The following is a 17,806-nucleotide window of genomic DNA, read 5'->3' as shown; positions in this document are numbered from 1 at the left end:
ATAAAAGCCCAGTCTTCTTACAGACTGCTTTCTCAAAAAAAAAAAAAAAAAAAAAAAAAACTTCTCATTTGTTATGGTAACTTGTTTAAATTATTTGATCTAAATAGTTGCAAGTTGTATTATATTGTGATATATCATCTATTAGTTGAGATGTCTTTTTGTGCATGGTTGTTAGTTTTGTATTGGTGTAGTTGGGATGATCATGTATCGTTGGATACATGTGTCTATACTATATGGTAAGTTTTGTATTGACTCTAATGGTATGTGTAGTCTAAAGGTCTAATCCATAAGCATGTAACTTTATTTTGGGCCAGTGTAAATTTAAGAGATCAGGCCTAATCTTGTCGAACAACTAAAAAATATATCAACATTTTTTTGTGTGTGGGGATCATTGTGTTTGTCTTCTTTCTCTTTAATTTTTTTATTTATGGACTTTTTTCTCTTTAATTGTTTCATTTGATTGTCTCATCTATATCCTTCTATTATTATATGGATAAAGACTTTATCTATAGGGTTATATGACCAAAACTAACTTGTTAGTGTGGTCAATTTGATTGTAATTATTGTAAATCGATAAAATATATGATATTATATTTGATATACAAATATAAAAAATCAAGTATTACACAACTGGCACCAAAGTCTGAATTTCTCCTCTCTCTCAAAAAAAAAAAAAAAGTCTGAATTTCTCATATTCACATGCATTTACCGAAAATGTAAACGTTTTTGTTTTTTTTTGTTTTTTATTTTTTTATTTTTTTGAGAAACAAACACACACACAAGTGAAAATGAGAAATTATGCTTGAATAATCTTCACCTCAAATATTACAAATTTTGACCACATTCACCTCAGGTATTACAAATTCTGACCACTTTTACCTTAATCAATGAGGCCAAAACCCAAACAAAATTGGGGAAAAAATACAGCATCATTTTAGTATACATCGGAAAGTTCATAACAGCAGTTGAAAAATATTCCAGGACTAACATGTTCATAAAATGTACAATTAGGTTGGGTACATCCAGAGTCAACTTGATAGAATTTGGTCACACTCAACGCCCAATTCCTCTAAACTCTATCTTTGCTCTAACAATCAATCCAAGATTTCGGACATCAAAGAGCGAACAAGATTTTTTTTTTTTTTTTTAATCCAGATTTGATTGACAACTTTGGTCAATCAATCTTCCATAAAAAAAATTGTCTTTACTCTTCAGTTTTGGCTAGTTCCATGTTGTTAACAGTCATGCAAGTACAAATTCTTACCAAGATCAGCAGAATGGTCCTTGGCGGAAGGTGATTAGTAACACTGCCAGCAGTGCATAAAGATTGTATCTATGGATATATCACCATTTGAATGATATTGTAGGGAAATTTGTGAGATGCAAAAATAGAGTAAAATATGCGCCAAAGAAAAACAATCACACAAAACAATATTTACATGGTTCAGCAATTTATTTACGTCCAAAGAGTTATAATGATTTTACTATTTATAATAAGAAAATATAAAATGTGGTAGTACAATTTTTTTTTCTCCTTAAAAAAAACACACTAAACCCTAATCTAAAATCAACGGTATTTCACTCATACATAGAGGATTTACAATGAGCTAAACATAGGCCTAAAAATTTTCCCCAGGGGACCCCAAGAAGGCTTGGTCTATGAAGTGCAGGCTTGGACCAATTCAAAAAGACATTACAAATTTTAATACATGTGTACAAAAAATTATACATTATCAATTATAATAAAAATCAATTCCCATTTTATATAGTAAAAAATCTACCAATTACATTCATTACTGGATCACTTAATAAATTATTGAAGCTTGCCATATTTCTCTTGCTTCAGCCGTAGGTACGAAAATATATTTCAATGCCTACATATGGCAGCACAAGGATTAAGCAAAAGACAAGAACTATAGTTTGTATGGAACCTCAAGATATAAAGAAGGGAATGCTGAACAATAACCCAGTTTAGACCTTGGTGAATGGTGATAAAATATTTTACAGATTACAGCACAAGGTATAGATAAACATGCAAAAGACATTTCTTTGTATTCTACAATAATGACAATAATTAAACCAAATGACAAAAAAGAAGACATAAAAAATAACACTAGGAGGTCTTGTAATTAAGGAGGACCAAATTTTACACGGTGCTCGATGAAATTTCATTGATATCGGGTGCCATCTTCCAAAAAAAAAAAAATTCTCCGCTAATTACAAGTGGTGGCAAACTTGTAATTAAATCAAACATGCCTTCAATTTTATTTTCTTTTTCTTTTTTTTTTGGATAAAACTAAAACTAAAATATAATCCTTCTTAAAATATATATATATATATATATATATATGATATAGTGTTGTAACTTGTACATAGGTTATTCAGAATTTTTATTTTTAAGGAGGTGCATTTAACCACTAAGATAAGAATAGTGTTATCTTTTCCAATAATATTTTTGAAACAACCAAATGTTTGAATTCTACTAGAAACTATTTTTTGAGAATCAATTCATTTGGGAAACCTAATTTACTTACTATAAGTAATTTTTTCTTAAAAAAAAAAATTATATAAGTTAGTGGAGTCTCAATATTTTCAAGACTATTCTACTCTTTCTCAGTAAGTCATCAGTAACAAAAATGACTTTCAAAGCTTTTTTCTTCTTCTTTAAAGTTCTAGAAGTTCACGAAGTGCTAGACCGGACTAATTTCATTTACAACTCTAATGATGGCAAAATATATAATTTATGTAAGTAATTATTTCTCAGGTTTGGAACTAAACTTCAAATGTATTCGTAACACTAACAAATCATATTAAGATTCATAGTCTTAATATAAGCCTATTTAAAAAAATCTATATATTATTACTTTCGTGTTTGTGTGTTTTAATAAGTATTACTATTTCCTCAAAAAAAGAAAAAAAAAATTCATAGTCTTTTCTCAAAAAAAAAAAAAAAAAAAAAAAGATCCATAGTCATATAGTCAACGTTTTTTTTTTTCTCTCGTAAAATTCCATATAATGGGGAACATGAAACTGTGAAATTACCTTAGAAATTTGAGCTAGTAAATAAAGACCCTTATAAAATTGAAAGTCAACACCAAATATTAAAGACAATTTAATAGGAGCCCAAATGACTACATTGTTGGTAGACCAGAATTCTATATGTATAATCAATCTAAAGAAAATATGGGAATTGATTATTCAAATCAAAATATTATTTATTTATTTTTTTTTGGTTTCAGTAAAGGAAAATTTGAAGGTCTGCACATAATATGCATATCCTTCATTTGTGTTACCTGCATTTACATAAGCTGATCTTGGGAAGCACTCTTAAGTTCATATAGCTTACAAGCAAATATTTTTTCTTTGTCAACAATCTCATAACCTTTATTTGCTTAGACCCCTCAACTTGTTTGATGATATGGTTACCTATGTCTTCTTTTATATAAAGAATGGCTACATATGTCAGTTGTACTCTTTAGTTCAAGAGTTGTTAACTTGAAATTATTTAATTGATAATTGTTTATCGCAGAAATTGAAGATGTGGAAGAAGCAGCATTAGTATCCCTGTTATTGATAGCAAATGCTATTTATACATTCAAGTTTTACTATAGAACATTGTGGTGTTTGGAGTGGGATGGGCAATGTTGAGAACATTGTCTGATATGCTTCAATGTTGATGAAGAAAACCAAACTCGTATTGAACATTTGAAGCAAAAAACCAAAAAAGAGAACGCTTGAGAGGCAAGAACTTGCTTAGTTGGGAGAATAGATTCTGGTTTTGTCAGTACTTCATTTTGTTGGATGCCATTAGATGAGTGTTGACTCTCTACTCTAGTTTATGAATTTTTGGACTTTGTATTGATTGTTTTCCCTCATAAAGGGCAGGAGAGACCATACAACAATTCCTGTATACTTTAATTCTGATCCAAAATCATTGTACAATTATTTTTAATTGATTAAAATTACTATTATAAAAAAAATTTTGAAAAATCTTTTTATCATTTTTTGAGGAGAATGTTCTAACTTCTAAGTACATACATTGGTAGCATCCTAAAAACTTATACTATGAATATTAAAAGATATTAATTGTAAAAAAGTCGAAGAGTGGACATGGACCTCATAAACAACAATTTAGTTAATCAAATTAAACTCACATCTTCAATTCGTTTTTTATTTTTTCTGATTATTATTCTAATTTTTTAATATCAGTATATCTTGCACTATACTCCCAATTCCAAATTAATTCTTTGGGAGATGCCATTCTAGTTATCGTGGAAAAGCCATATTAGAGATTGAAACTTGCACTATTTTGTAACCTAAAGAATAATAATTACGCCGCATGAAGCAAATGTCACTAATTTGAATATTTTATTCTCCCTCTTCTTCTTGCTTATCCAAAGAAAAAAAAAAATGTGCACACTAGTTTGTCACAATTGTTTCTGTGTGTAATTTTTGTTGCATTATAGGCGTCATTAACATTGAAGTTTCTTCCATTAAGTGACTCGAGAAAAGATGTTCACAAGTACTGTATCTTTGGCTAGTCAAGAGTAAAATATGGAAAATTTGTAACCTAATGACAATACTGATAACTTTAAAGCTATGATACTTAATTTGTGTGTACGCACCTTTGTAGTTTGCCTTGGTGTAATAATTAGATGCCCCATTTACTGGAGTTTCAAACTTTCAATAAATAAGTTTCTTCCCCACAGGTTTGAAGGGGTTTCTGAAAAACAAGTTTCTTTATCATTATAAGAAATTTTATGGAATTAATTGGCCTGCTGCATTCAAGATGTGACTGATAAGATTCAGGACAACTAAGAATGGAACAAGTAACATCTCTAATTGGCATTACTTTTTAACTTTGTGATGGCAATTTTTTTTTTTTTTTAATTTTTAATTTCAGTGTCGGTATATTGTTCAAGTGCGTCTCTCTATTATAATATCTCATGTCATTTTGAATTGCCATATTCATATATGCTTAAAATTCCCTCTAAATGGGATACAAGCTTGGTGTCAAAAGTGGAGAATGGATGTTAGGTTCAATCCTAATTCCTGGCGTTTGAAGGGAAATGTCTGAAAATTTTTGGTGAGATTCTGTTGTTTAGGTAACATTTGGATCTCCCAAAATTTCAAAAGTGAGATTAGGGTACATCACAATGCCACATGAATCAAAGTTCTCTTAGATAACTTGATTTTTCCAAATGTTGCTAGGGGATTTTGCATTATGATTTTGTGTTGGGCATTGCCCAAAAATAGGGAGAGGATGCCCCATCAAATGTGTCTTATAAGGCTTAACATTGTAACAGCTAAGGTATTTTGAATATTGGAATGAACTGCAAATCCATCTGTAACCCTTTTATTAGTCTAATCAGGTGACCAAAGAGTTAATTGGCCCTTTTATAGTCTAACAAGAAACACAATTTGAAAATGAAAAACAACTTGAAAATGATTACAAGTACAAAACAAAGTATGCCTGATCAACGTTATTTACATACAATGACCTACTATGAAAACTAAGATCATCTGAGGACAAATTTCTCAATATTAATAAAAGGGAGAAGCACTGTAAAAGCTTTTGATCATGATCCATATACTTGGCATGTAATCTTGAGAACTCCAGTTCTTTCTTGCTAAGGACAAGCTCTAGTTTAGAGCAAGTTTCAACGATGGTTGATGATGTCAAAGCTGAAAGTGAGACAGCAGAACATGTTTGGAATGGCTTTATTGTTTGATGGCCTGTGTAACACTGAGTAGAACCTCTGTATTCTATTTTTGGTTAGCGCTTTGTAAAACCAATGTCAGAATTGGTCCAACTCGTTCACAAGAATAAAAACTCACCAATTTATAAGAAGTTCAATTCAAAGAAGCCAGCATGGTCATGCATATATGGAGCTACTCAGGAGAGTCAAACAATGTAAGAATGCCTTCTAGTTCAACCACTGTTGTGCATCTCGCTCTTTTCCCCTTCAGAAGATGAAGGAATGCAAAAGTCGTCAGAATCTATCAACATAGTGGCAGTTCGAACTAACACATTCCAGTTTTAGTCATAACTGACTTAATTGTTAGAAATTTAAAGCCTTATTTGTTAGTAATACGATTAATGTCTAAACCTTATGTTACTAATTGAATAACAACAAATGTAAGTCAAGTTACAGCGATATACGTCCATTACCTTATCTACTAACTTTATGGAAATATCATCATGAACATTTGTATGAACTGGGGCACCCAAACAAGTTGGCCTCTTAAGTTAGGACAACAAGGCTGATGAAAAGAGAAGACTGCAAAGATTAATTGACGTTAGTATTATTCAATGATTTGGTAGAGATGTAGAAGATCTTATTTGTGAAATGAAATCAATGTGTATAAGATGGCCAATCTCCATATGCATACCTCAATGTACAGTAAAATGTTGAAGTCACTGGAACAAAGGGCTCTATGAGGCCATGATAACAACATAAGATTTGATAGGTGGATGAACTATTACGAATTCTGTTCAGTAAAAATGATCCACTGCTTAGTATATAGATAGGAAATGGAAGTAACTATGGTGTAAAAGCTAAGCCTCACATTATATTGTTGGTTGTCAACAACCTGGTGCCAGCTTGTAGGAACTACGAGATCACACCATGGATTCCTTCAGCATCCATGGATTGTGGACTGACCATAGAATCCTGTTCAACAAGTGGAACACATTAGCTATCCATTCTATGTTTGGGCAATAAGGCCTGGAAAATACAATCATCATTCTTAAGGCCAATTAATGATTATTAGAAAATTTTCAGGTTAAAAAAAAAAAAAAAAAAAAAACTCAGAAATGGTAAAATGGCTTAGGAAAACCCATAACTTAATCTTTGACAAAAAGTGAATCACATTCAAATTTCAACTTTCTCCTCTTTATTGGGAACTTTATCTTCTGCCAAAAGTCTAACAAAAAAATTTCTTAGTTTGTAATTGATTATATCTCAAGATTGAACATTCAAATCGAGATATATATGATGATCAATTGATCATAAGTATTTAAGTAGACTAATCACAGATGTAATATATAAAAGTGTTGAAGTCATTGCCTATCCAATATTATTCTAAATGATTATCTGAAAATTCTCAGGGATAAAATTAAATAAAAAACAAAAGAAAGAAAACGTGAGAATAGTAATATTGCTTACCAAAATCCATAACTTGATCTCAGGAAAAAATGCATCAAATTCGAGTTTCAATTTGTTTTCCTAATTGGGCTCTTCAATTTCTTACACAAATCTAAAGATAGAATTTCATAGTCTATCATTGATTATTTCTAAAGATCGAATATTCAAATAAAGATATATATGATGATAACAGTATGAAAGGCCAATCATAGATGCCTACCTCAGAATCTTGAAAAGTGTTGAAGTCACTGCTACAGCAACTTTAAGTTAGGGAGTCATACTGAAGATTTGAAAAGGGGATGAATTGTCAGAACCTGAATAAATTCAAGAAAGAAAAGAGCTTTTTCTGATTATAAAGATAGGAAATGGAAGCAACCATGGCATAAAGTGTAAACCATAGGAAAGCCTAGGCCTTACTTGATGCATTGTCGATGGTGATACTGAATATACCCAATCAACAATTGTAGATACATACAAGTTATGGTTCTAGTTGACCTGCAACCAGAAATTTTTGAGAAAAAAATAAAAAGAAAGAAAACTCAAGACAATAAAATTATTGTAGGTTGAGAATCACAGAAATCTTGAAGCAATTCAATCATAAGTAATACAACTTACTAAACATTATAATTTGATCTCAAAAGAAAAAATAAGCTAACCCTCTCATTCAATTTGTTTTGGATTTCAAGTCGTACTTCCTTATATTGTACTGTACAGTAAACCAGAAAGTTCATCTACAAGTCTAATTAAAATAGAATAAATAATTTTTCATTGATTATTTCTCAAGTTCAAAACAAACTTCATATAAATTCTGAACATCAACAAACTTTTGTGAAGTCTGAAATTTGAATAACTAAAGAGCCCTACTTAATCCAAAATTGACAAGTCAAAACTTAACAAATGAAGACAATATAATAGAAACTAAAGAGCCCCAATCAATACATTGTTGGTAGCCCAGAATAAACACACAACACACACACACACAATCTCAAGAAGTTATGAATTGATTTTTCAAATGAAAATACTTGATTTTTGTTGTAGGGAGGAAATTTGAAGATCTAAGTATGCTATGCAGCAAAATATGTTGCAATATATGAGAAAACAAAAATTCTAAGGAAACTATTAAAAAATAAGTGCATAAGATATTCTATTTCAAAGTGAAATATTAAAAAAAAAAAAAAGGACATTTGAGAAAACAAAATACCAATTTTAGATTCTTTAGAGCTTAGATTAGAGATCAAAACTCAAAATTTTATCTAGATACTTACAATCTTAAATTATCTATGCTGAAGTACAAGAACTCTAATTGGGAAATTAAGTATTTCCAGCATCTACTAGTTAGTAAGGTACCACATCCTTCCCCCTGTCGATAGAAATCTCAGCTTCTTGCAAGTTGCATCTGTTTAAAGACAGCTCATCAAATAAATGACAGCTTCCCCAACTATAGTGGAAAGGCATCCACTCTTGCCAATTCTTTGATTTTCAAATATGTTACTTACACTTGTTCAAAAAGATGAGCCAGCAACTTGAGCATTGGTCACCACCCACATAATGTTTGACTTGTGTGCAACCTAAAATGTCAGACAACCTTTGAACAAAAAGGAAAAAAAAAAAAAAAATTGTGCAAGTTCCTCCAATAATTTAACAAATAATTTTTCAATCTTCTATGGATCCAGATTATGTTACCAAAGTCAGGTAACACCACAATATAGAGTATGTAACTGAAAAATCATAATGAGTATGCAATTCAGTGCATTCTCTTTTCCCAATTTGACAGAATATGAGAATCTTTAGTAATAGAGAAAACTTAGATTTTGAAAAATAGCGGATGCTAATGCTCTAAAGTGTGAAATTGCATAGAGTCTCAGCTTTAGATTTTGAAATGCTACCAATAATAGATTCATGTCTATGATTAGAAAATGGAATAGAAAAAAACAGTTCCAAAATGAAGAAATAGAAAATGGAATAGAAAAAAACAGTTCCAAAATGAAGAACGTGGAAAAGAGCAAATTACATTACCTTGAAGAATTCCATATAACTCGCACAGAGTCATCAAACTCCCCACTGCTGTCAATTTGCCACTGAAATATAAATCAACAATGAATTTGAAAGGGAACAAAAAATTTAGTATATTGTACACAAAATTGACAATAAAAAAAGGAAACAGTGATAATAAAATTTTTTGGAAGAGAGATAATAGAAGGGAAGAAAAAAAATCACAAATTTTAGTGAATAACAAAGAAGCAATGAAATCAATTTAAAAGTCCATCTATTGTGATTCAAAGTGAACAATCTTTTATCCCTGGTCCACTCTGACTAGTTCTCTCTCCTTTTCAAAGTGAACAGTAGTTTTGACTGTAAGCTAGGGCTTCACAAGTGTATAAGTTAAAATAAACCTTCAACTACTGTGTCGAACCTTCCACTTAATTACATGTCCAAAGCGAGGGATTGCACTCCATCTTTACTGGAAGGTAGGGGCATTCTTGTCCCTGGAATTCATTTCTTGAAGAGATACAGAGCTTCTCCACCCCAACACAATCAATATTAATGACTCAAACTGATGATATAAATGGGTATCAATATAATAAAGATAAAATGACATCTAAACTTACAAATTCACCTCAAAATTTTGTAGGTCCTGGAATTTGTAATAAGTAGGGGAAGAAATCTAATTGTTCCTATCCTTACCGCCATGACTGAGTTCAGCAGGAAATATCTTATTCCTTCTTTTCACTGGCTTGGATTTCATCAAAAAAGAGCACAATATGGATGGAATTGATGTAAAGTGTCTATTTTTCATTTTTGATTATGACATAGGTGATCCTTAATTTCCCTTTTCCCTTTGCTATGTATACTTTTCTGAACATAGAATGCACAATCAGTAATAAATATAATGCTAGAACTTTGAACTACAATTGAAAAGCTAGATTTCAAGAAAAGAGAGCAATTACTAGGCCAATTGTTAAAAGTACGAAAGCAAATATGATAATTGGCTAAAGCTCAAGAACAATATAATATTGGGAAAATATGAATCATTTTGTGTAAATTTAAACTTTATCCATGACACTTACGCAAGCATTTATTAATTTTTTTTTTTAAAAAGAAAAAAAATCCATTTTTCATGCATTATATTATGTTGGGGGAAGGGCAATAAAAAAGAAATTAACAAAATCTTTCCAAGAGAGTTAGACAGATTAAGTAAACAAACCTGTTCACGCATTAGCGGACCTTGGTTGAAATTCAAGAACCAAGTCTTCCTACCGGCACATTATGCCTAAATTATGAGAAAAGCTTGAAGAAAGTGAAAAATATTATGGAAGAAATAACAAATAATTTATGAATGAAATTTTGATATTTCATTCTTATATGAAAGACAGAGTGAAGAGTCAGTTATGGATGGACTCACCACCAGCTTTTTCTGATATCACATAAGCTTCAAGATGCTACTAGGTGGATGACATAACAGTCAAACTGTTTTAGATGACAATCTTGGAAAACCTGGGGCATTACCTTCAACTCATCCTTCCTTTTAATGATGAAAATCTTGGACAATAAAATATCTAATATATTGCATAATGTGGTGAGGGAGCACATGCATCAGCTTTAGGGAATCATGATTGTCATATGCTGCTCCTAAGTAGAATCTTCCCTTCTCTTCTAGAATGGGATACTAGGGCCATCAGTAATAGAAAAAACAATTACAATTCCACAAATGCAAAAGGAACGTTACCCAACTATGTGCACAAAGGATTATAATATGTAATGATTATTCTAAATAACCATCTCATATGAAAACATAGTTGTAGCACATGAAACAAGCACAAAAGATTCCTTAGTTTATTGTTATTAATGTATGTAGCCAGAGTTTAATATCCAAAACCAAAAACTTGAAGAATTTTTTCTATTGAGCTCACTTGCTAGTATAGTTTCCAGAGTATGAAAGAGCAAAACTCCTCAAGTTCTTCAAAATTTGAACCCATCCTGAATAAGAGACCCGCTTAAGCATTCAATAACTTGGAAAAACTGAGAAAGTCTATAATAAAGAAAAGGAATAATAATTCCCTCTTTAATTTGAAGAAATCCTTCACTTTGTTTTGCGCACAAGGAGCTTTTATATGAACTTACAATCTCTAATGCTCAATTTAATTAGCTAGCTTTTGAAGTTTCCAAATGCAAAAGCTTAATGTATATGCCCATTGTTTTCTTTTCCTTTTTCTATGCAACAAGTTTGTATATGTTGTAGGAAAAGTAATAGGGAAGAGGGGATCTTTGGCATGAATGGTATATTTGTTGGATTCATATAATACTTCATAAATGAGAAGAGAAGAAAATCTTACCAACTTTAAAGAACTTCTACTAAACTCCATTGAATTAGTCAAATTGTTCTTCCAGCTGAATACAATATATATGTTGTCACTAGCACCTACACATCAAGACAATATAGTTCATTAACAAAGAAAAAGTTTAGGGAAAACTAAACTGAGATAGGAAGAAAGTAGAGCAATTATGAATAGAATCAGTTGATTTAAGATAAACCATCAAAGAAGAGATGAGGATTAAGTTTAAGCAAACATACCACACATACTGTTGTAACAATATATATGTGTCATCGCCCTCAACACATCTATTTATTTAACTTTGAGACAGTTATGAACAGATAGACATAGCAATTTGGTGATCAAATGCATGAAATCCACTTTAGGGAGATAAGTAAGGTCCTTGCATCCTATAAGTACCAAATGTTGAAGAGAGAAAAGTTAGTACAACGACTCTAGCAAATTGTACATTCCATAATATCAACAATTTCAGAAAACAGTAGATGAAATAAAGAAATAAGAAGAATAGAAGATGAGATTTGGGGGAACTCACAAAATTTTAATGAACTCCAACCAGATAGGAATCAAATTGACACCCCCACTAGACTGTGTGCAATTGTTAGCCACTCTGGCAGCAACAACAATAAGCAATATCCAGCTTTTGCTGTAAAGTGAGCATCACGTTGGCAATAACTTCTAAAAAAATTCTTGACCAATTTAAGAAACCTTCCACTTGGCTAACACCAGAGAACATCTCTTTAGTAGGGGAATTGGAGCTCTTGAGGAGAGAAAATGTTAACCCATGATCCACTTAAGTATAGTACGCAGGTCTTGTATGAAACCATTCGTTTCTACTAGAGTAAAATGTTAGGGCCATTAGTAACAGAAAATAATTAGTTGTATACAAAGAACAAAAATAAGATCCACTCAAGCCATCAAAAGCAAAAAAAAAAAAAAAAAACATGGGAAAATTTTATACAAAAGAAAACTTCAAATGCAAGTATTGCTTTTGACTTTACAAAGTTCTACAGTTTATAAGGTCTTAAAAAAAATTATATAAATAAATTTAAGAGCTTATCTCTTAAAGAGATTAAGAGAGATAAGCTCTTAAAATTTTAAATCCACCAATAATTGAATTGTTAAATAAAATTACAAAATAGTAGTGGGAGTACGTTATAAATTTTAATAGCAAAACCAGAGGAAAAAACAAGTTTGGTTGGCAAGTTAGATACCTCTGCGCCTAAATTGTAAATTGTATCCATCCCAATGTTCAGATTTTTTGAAGGTTTGTCCAACTGAGTGACAGTCCAACAGTAATCTAATCATGCCAAAATAATTTTATAAAAATACTACCGAATATTAAATTCAATGATAGAAGAGAATAGAATATGCAATCCAGGATACTTTAACTGATCTGATCAGAAATTGCCAAAACATTTATTAAAAAAAAAAAAAAAACAAAACAAAAGAATTTGGCGGAAACTTAAAAAAGAGAAAAGAATTGGAGGCAATTAAGAATATAATATTGATTTAAATGAGAGTATGATAAGTGGATTTGACTACACATACCGCTTGTTCGCTTAATAGATTCTGATATCTGGAATATGGGCAATTTTGTACTGCTCTTTTCCACCAATTGCACAACTTTCCTTTAACTTGGAGCAACGAAAGATTTCCAGAATTTGAAGAGAAGAGAGCTTGGTCAACCACTCAGGCAAAGTTTCCATGCCTTCAAAGTGAGATATGAAGAGACTTTCAAGGGCAGTCAAGACTTGAATATTGTCCGGTATGGACTTAATTTTAGGCCACCCTCTCAATTCTAAATGTCGCAATACCTAATTTTTAATTGAGTAAGAGAACGCAATTGTCCTAGATTTGGAATTGATTTCAATTTATCACAACGCTGAATCTCTAGTAGGGTAAGAGACGTGCATGATTGTAGCCCAGTAGGTAGAATAACACACCCAGATATCTCCAAGCGTTGAAGATGGGATGGGACACCTTGTATTTGTAATTTCCAACAGACTTTTATTTTAAGCGATCGAAGAGAGGTGCAGAAGGCCCATACATCCTCATGTGACACGATGGACACCAAATCGGCCCATCCCGCTACCGTCAGAGACATGAGACTCGCATTTTTTTGCAATAACTTCTCTGGCAGACAAGCAAGTCCTGAAATATTCCAAACCTCGAGGGACGTGAGTGTGGTAAGCTTGCTGATAATGTTTTCAAATGTCGTGCTACACATGTCCCTAATGAGTAATTTCTTTAGACTCGAAAAAAGACATGGAGCACTTTTCAGTTGGTTACAAAATTGAATGCTCAACTCCTCAAGGCAAGGAAACACCATTAGGCCTGTTGTTGTTGCTGGCTCCATCACATCCGTCCATTCCTCTAGATTGGGCATTCTACTCAAATCAAGTTTTCTCAAAGCTGGGAACAATATAGTGCCATCACTTCCATTATTATAGTTACTGTAAAACTCAGTTCCTATACGTCTTACACCATCCATACCTTTTATTGTAAGAACCGTAAGATGGGGTAGAAGCCCAAGAGTGGGAAGAACCTCACATTTTCTGCAATTGCCAAATTCGATCTCAATCAAATTGCCAAATAGCAGAGACATCCATGATGGGAATTTCTTTCCTCCAAAGCCATCAATTGCTAAGCTCTTCAAATGTCGGTGAGGCTTGAGACCTTCCAACACCTCTTCATCATTCTCGTGGTTGCCTTCTCTTTCCGATCCCCGTCTCGTCCAGTAAAATCTCAACTTGTATATTTTGGCCTTTTCTTCTAAATTTGCTTTTCGGGCTTCTTCTCTATCTCTCACATGCCCTAGATTCCAGAGGTTTAATTTTCCTCTAAGTTGATTTAAGCATCCCAATTCCTCGATCCGATGACCTGCATCTTGACCCACAATAAAACATGGCAATGTTTGCAGACACGTCAATTGCCCTATATCCTTAAGTTTTTCATAAAAGCCATAAGGGATATAAATATGCCTTAAGTTTATCAATTGTTTTAGATCTTCAGGAGGCTCTCTGACATTTTGGCAACCTTCGATTCTTAAAGTTTGCAAATTGTAGAGTTTGGTGATGGACTTTGGTAATGCTCTGATGGATAAACTTGCGACGCTGAGAAGCCTCAAATGTACTAAAAGGCCAACTGAACTTGGCAATTCTTTTATAGAGTTTCCATTTAATTTTAGAACACGTAAGCAATTAAAATTTAATAACGTGTTGCCAAGCACAACATTTTTAGAAACAAATGTGCGCAATCTCCTAACATCATCTTTTGAAGATGGAATTCTTGGTATAATTTTACCATCAGATTCGATAAATAAATATCGTGTGTAACTGATGTCACCCTCCAAATCCTTATTCAAAAATAAGGTCTCAGATTTTGAAACTGAGAGTGCAAGATCATGTACCAAATCATGCATCTTGCAAATGATAATATTATCAAACTCATCCTTTTTCTCATCTTGAAATAAGGAATTTGCCAACAAGATATCAAAATACATGTTACCAATATCCTCCATTACCACACAACTTCCTTGAGATGGTTGAAGGAACCCTTCAGCCATCCAAAACTGAATTAACTCTTCCTTTGCAATCATGTAATCTTTAGGAAAAATTGAACAATATGCAAAGCATTTTTTAAGAGATGGTGATTGCAGATGATCAAAGCTCAATTTTAATATTGGTAACATTTCATGGCTAACATGTGGGTAATTCCAAATTTCATTGTTTTGAATTGCTAACCATTCATTTTTGACTTTTTTACGAGCCATTGTCCCTCCTAGGACTTTTGCTGCTAATGGGACCCCTCCACATTTTTTGGCAATATCATATCCGATAGCCTCCAAATCTGGAGTTAATGGAGTTGAAGATACTTTTTTCTTGATTATGGACCAGCATTCTGCCTCAGGTAGTCTTTCTAAGTGATGCCGGGGATGTGTCTCCATGATTTCTGCCACTTTGTCACTACGGGTTGTAACAATAATACTGTTTCCAGTATTTGACATAATTCCTAACAAGCAATCCCTTAATGTATCCCATTTTAGTAGAACTTCATTCCATACATCATCAAGAATTAGAAGATATTTTTTCCCCTGCAACTCTTTTTGAAGGTTTTGAAGTACCGTATTCTTACTTACTGAAAGACTTGAGTTATTGGTAAGGGATTCAAGAATCCCTCTTAAAATATTTTTGTCATTAAAATCATCAGAGACACATACCCACATTGTCTTATCAAAATGTTTTTTTACTAGCTCATGATTGTACACTAGTTTTGCAAAAGTTGTCTTTCCCAAACCAGCCATGCCGACTATAGGAATGACGGAGAGTTGTTGATTGGTTGCACTAGTCAGCAAGCTCACTATTTTTGAAACTTGACTTTTCCTTCCTACAACTTCTGAATGATCAAGAAAGGAGTCTGTCTCTCTAGTTGGAACAATCTCAACATTTGAATCTACTGACAATATTCTAGCAAGTCCAAACCCATTTACCAACCCATTTACTTTTGCTAGTTTTTCCTGAACAGCCTTAATTTTTTTCGCCATGGAGAGACTGAAAATAAATGGGTCGAGGAAGTTTACCTTTCTCTTCCTTTCGTTTTCGACCTCTATCTTTTGCCGGAGATTCTCGTACATAAACTCGTCCAGCACATCGTCAGCTTCATAAGCAACATCTTCAAGCTTTTGGAGCCAAAGCTTCACAGACTCATCTCTCACTTGTCTTCTCTCGGCATCAGTCAAAACAGCTCGAATCATGGTTAATGATTCAACAAGCCCTCTCAGCTCCTCCTTGCAGCTCCGAGCATTGCCGATCAGCTCAGTAGCAAATGAAATCACCCTGCTTACGATTTCCTCTGCCATCGTGCTCTGATGATAAGTCAAAAATAAATTGAAAACCATTCATAAACTATAGAAGAACTGGTGATGCGTCAAAAAACTAACAACTATTATTGATGGAAGAGTGAAACTATAGAAGAATTGTGCTTGTGATGCGTTAAAGACTTAACAGCCATCGTTTTCTTCTTCTTTCTCTTTTTCTTTTTTCTTTTTTTTAATAAATTGTCTTCATTTTCTAATGAAAAGTAATTGTAAAGTTTGTAAACATAATTGGTTAGAAGTATCTAGTTTGTAAATGATCAAATGAGCATTGCGTGCTTTCATTACCACAAGTACAACTGTAGTGGAATAGCAAAAAATGATCTGTTGCCTGCATGTATAAAGATGATTTAGTTCTTAGATTACACCTTTGAGAACGACAATTTTGTTCCCATACAGGGGTAAAAATGTAAATAATAGAAAAACACTTTTCCTTCTTTACAAGGTGGAGGATCAGGTTTGAGTTATGAAGCAGAAATTGATAGTCATAGTCATAACAATATTGATGAAAACAATAATAAGATGAAGCACAAATTATTTCCAGAACAGTCTTACTTGGCAATGTAAAAACTTGAATTTCTTCTTTGAGAATCAATGCACTTGTTGATCTTTTGTAATAAGAGATTACAATTTTGGAATTTGAGATTACAAAATAAGGAAAATGGTAAGAAAAGAAGAGGATGGGAAGAGGATGGGAATTGGCCAGTTCACTAGATGATCACAACCATCCATCTGGAGAGGGTGGATCCCATCACCTGTCCTTTCATGGTCTTTTAGGTGCAGTTGCCAAGTTCCACCCCCTTCCTTTCCTTGCTTAGGTAGTACGGTTACCTAAGTACTAACTAGAAGTTACAACACTTGACTGAAATAGAAGAAAAAGAACCAGACCGAAGAGTTCAACTTTTTTAAAGTAAAAAACTAGCCAACTAATTGACCCATAATGAGAAATGACAAGCTTAGATGGAACTTTGTCAAATTAGAGCCACCAAATCCAACAGAGCTAGATTTGGATAGTCCCACCATGCTTTGAGAAGATAAGATAATGATGGTAGTGTGGGGGTGCACTAAAAAAGTTTTGAGTTTTTACACAAATAATAATTAGGTCTATACCTAGATTCTAGTTAGGGCTATCCGACACTTCTTGTGTGAATTAAAATGATCCCAACCGTGCTCGTTTGTGGCAGTGTAAAACTTCCACACTGCTTGTGGGTTAGTGAAGGTAACAAATGCATACCCTTTGTTAAATCCTGTGCTGCAAAAAAACAAAAGAAAAGGAAAATCAGGGAAGCTTATTTGAGTATGTTAAAAAAGAAAAACAAGGTACTCGAGTTTTGTAAGCTCGAGTACCGTTAAAACCTTTCCTCTTATTTCAAGTGAGTCACCTATTTAAAACTCGATTTTATGAAACTCGAGTACTAAAACGTGGTACTTTAGCTTAAAATACCATTATT

At 32.6% G+C, this 17,806-nt stretch overlaps 2 protein-coding genes and 1 long non-coding RNA gene across 21 annotated transcripts; all 3 read right to left on the bottom strand.

Moving 5' to 3' along the window:
- Nucleotides 1-5,383: 5,383 nt before the first annotated feature.
- On the bottom strand, nt 5,384-13,279 carry LOC115965541. Of its 19 annotated transcripts, XR_004086081.1 has the most exons (18): nt 13,031-13,279; nt 12,015-12,312; nt 11,722-11,871; nt 11,483-11,568; nt 10,552-10,802; nt 10,354-10,402; nt 9,366-9,878; nt 9,165-9,226; nt 8,645-8,716; nt 8,414-8,544; nt 7,566-7,643; nt 7,369-7,462; nt 7,170-7,260; nt 6,571-6,674; nt 6,394-6,492; nt 6,173-6,281; nt 5,839-5,964; nt 5,384-5,757 (listed from the first exon to the last, which is right to left on the bottom strand). It is a non-coding gene; the product is annotated as an uncharacterized LOC115965541 (long non-coding RNA). The 19 variants fall into 19 exon arrangements; XR_004086090.1 differs by having other exon boundaries at nt 6,394-6,674; nt 12,015-12,315; XR_004086083.1 differs by having other exon boundaries at nt 6,394-6,674; nt 10,552-10,815.
- Nucleotide 13,280: 1 nt separating this feature from the next.
- On the bottom strand, nt 13,281-16,147 carry LOC115965050 (putative disease resistance protein RGA4). Its single transcript, XM_031084257.1, has 2 exons — nt 16,062-16,147; nt 13,281-14,368 (listed from the first exon to the last, which is right to left on the bottom strand). The coding sequence occupies exon 2, from the start codon at nt 14,085-14,087 to the stop codon at nt 13,281-13,283; it is 807 nt and encodes a 268-aa protein (XP_030940117.1). The 5' UTR covers nt 14,088-14,368; nt 16,062-16,147.
- On the bottom strand, nt 14,255-16,680 carry LOC115965049 (putative disease resistance protein RGA3). Its single transcript, XM_031084256.1, has 3 exons — nt 16,644-16,680; nt 14,363-16,346; nt 14,255-14,280 (listed from the first exon to the last, which is right to left on the bottom strand). The coding sequence occupies exons 2-3, from the start codon at nt 16,338-16,340 to the stop codon at nt 14,255-14,257; spliced, it is 2,004 nt and encodes a 667-aa protein (XP_030940116.1). The 5' UTR covers nt 16,341-16,346; nt 16,644-16,680.
- Between the last annotated feature and the right edge of the window lie 1,126 nt (nt 16,681-17,806).

Source organism: Quercus lobata, chromosome 10 (assembly GCF_001633185.2).
Source record: "Quercus lobata isolate SW786 chromosome 10, ValleyOak3.0 Primary Assembly, whole genome shotgun sequence".
Classification (NCBI taxonomy): Eukaryota; Viridiplantae; Streptophyta; class Magnoliopsida; order Fagales; family Fagaceae; genus Quercus; species Quercus lobata.
Note: the sequence above shows the minus strand (reverse complement) of the source record. Positions and strands in the feature narration are given on the sequence as shown.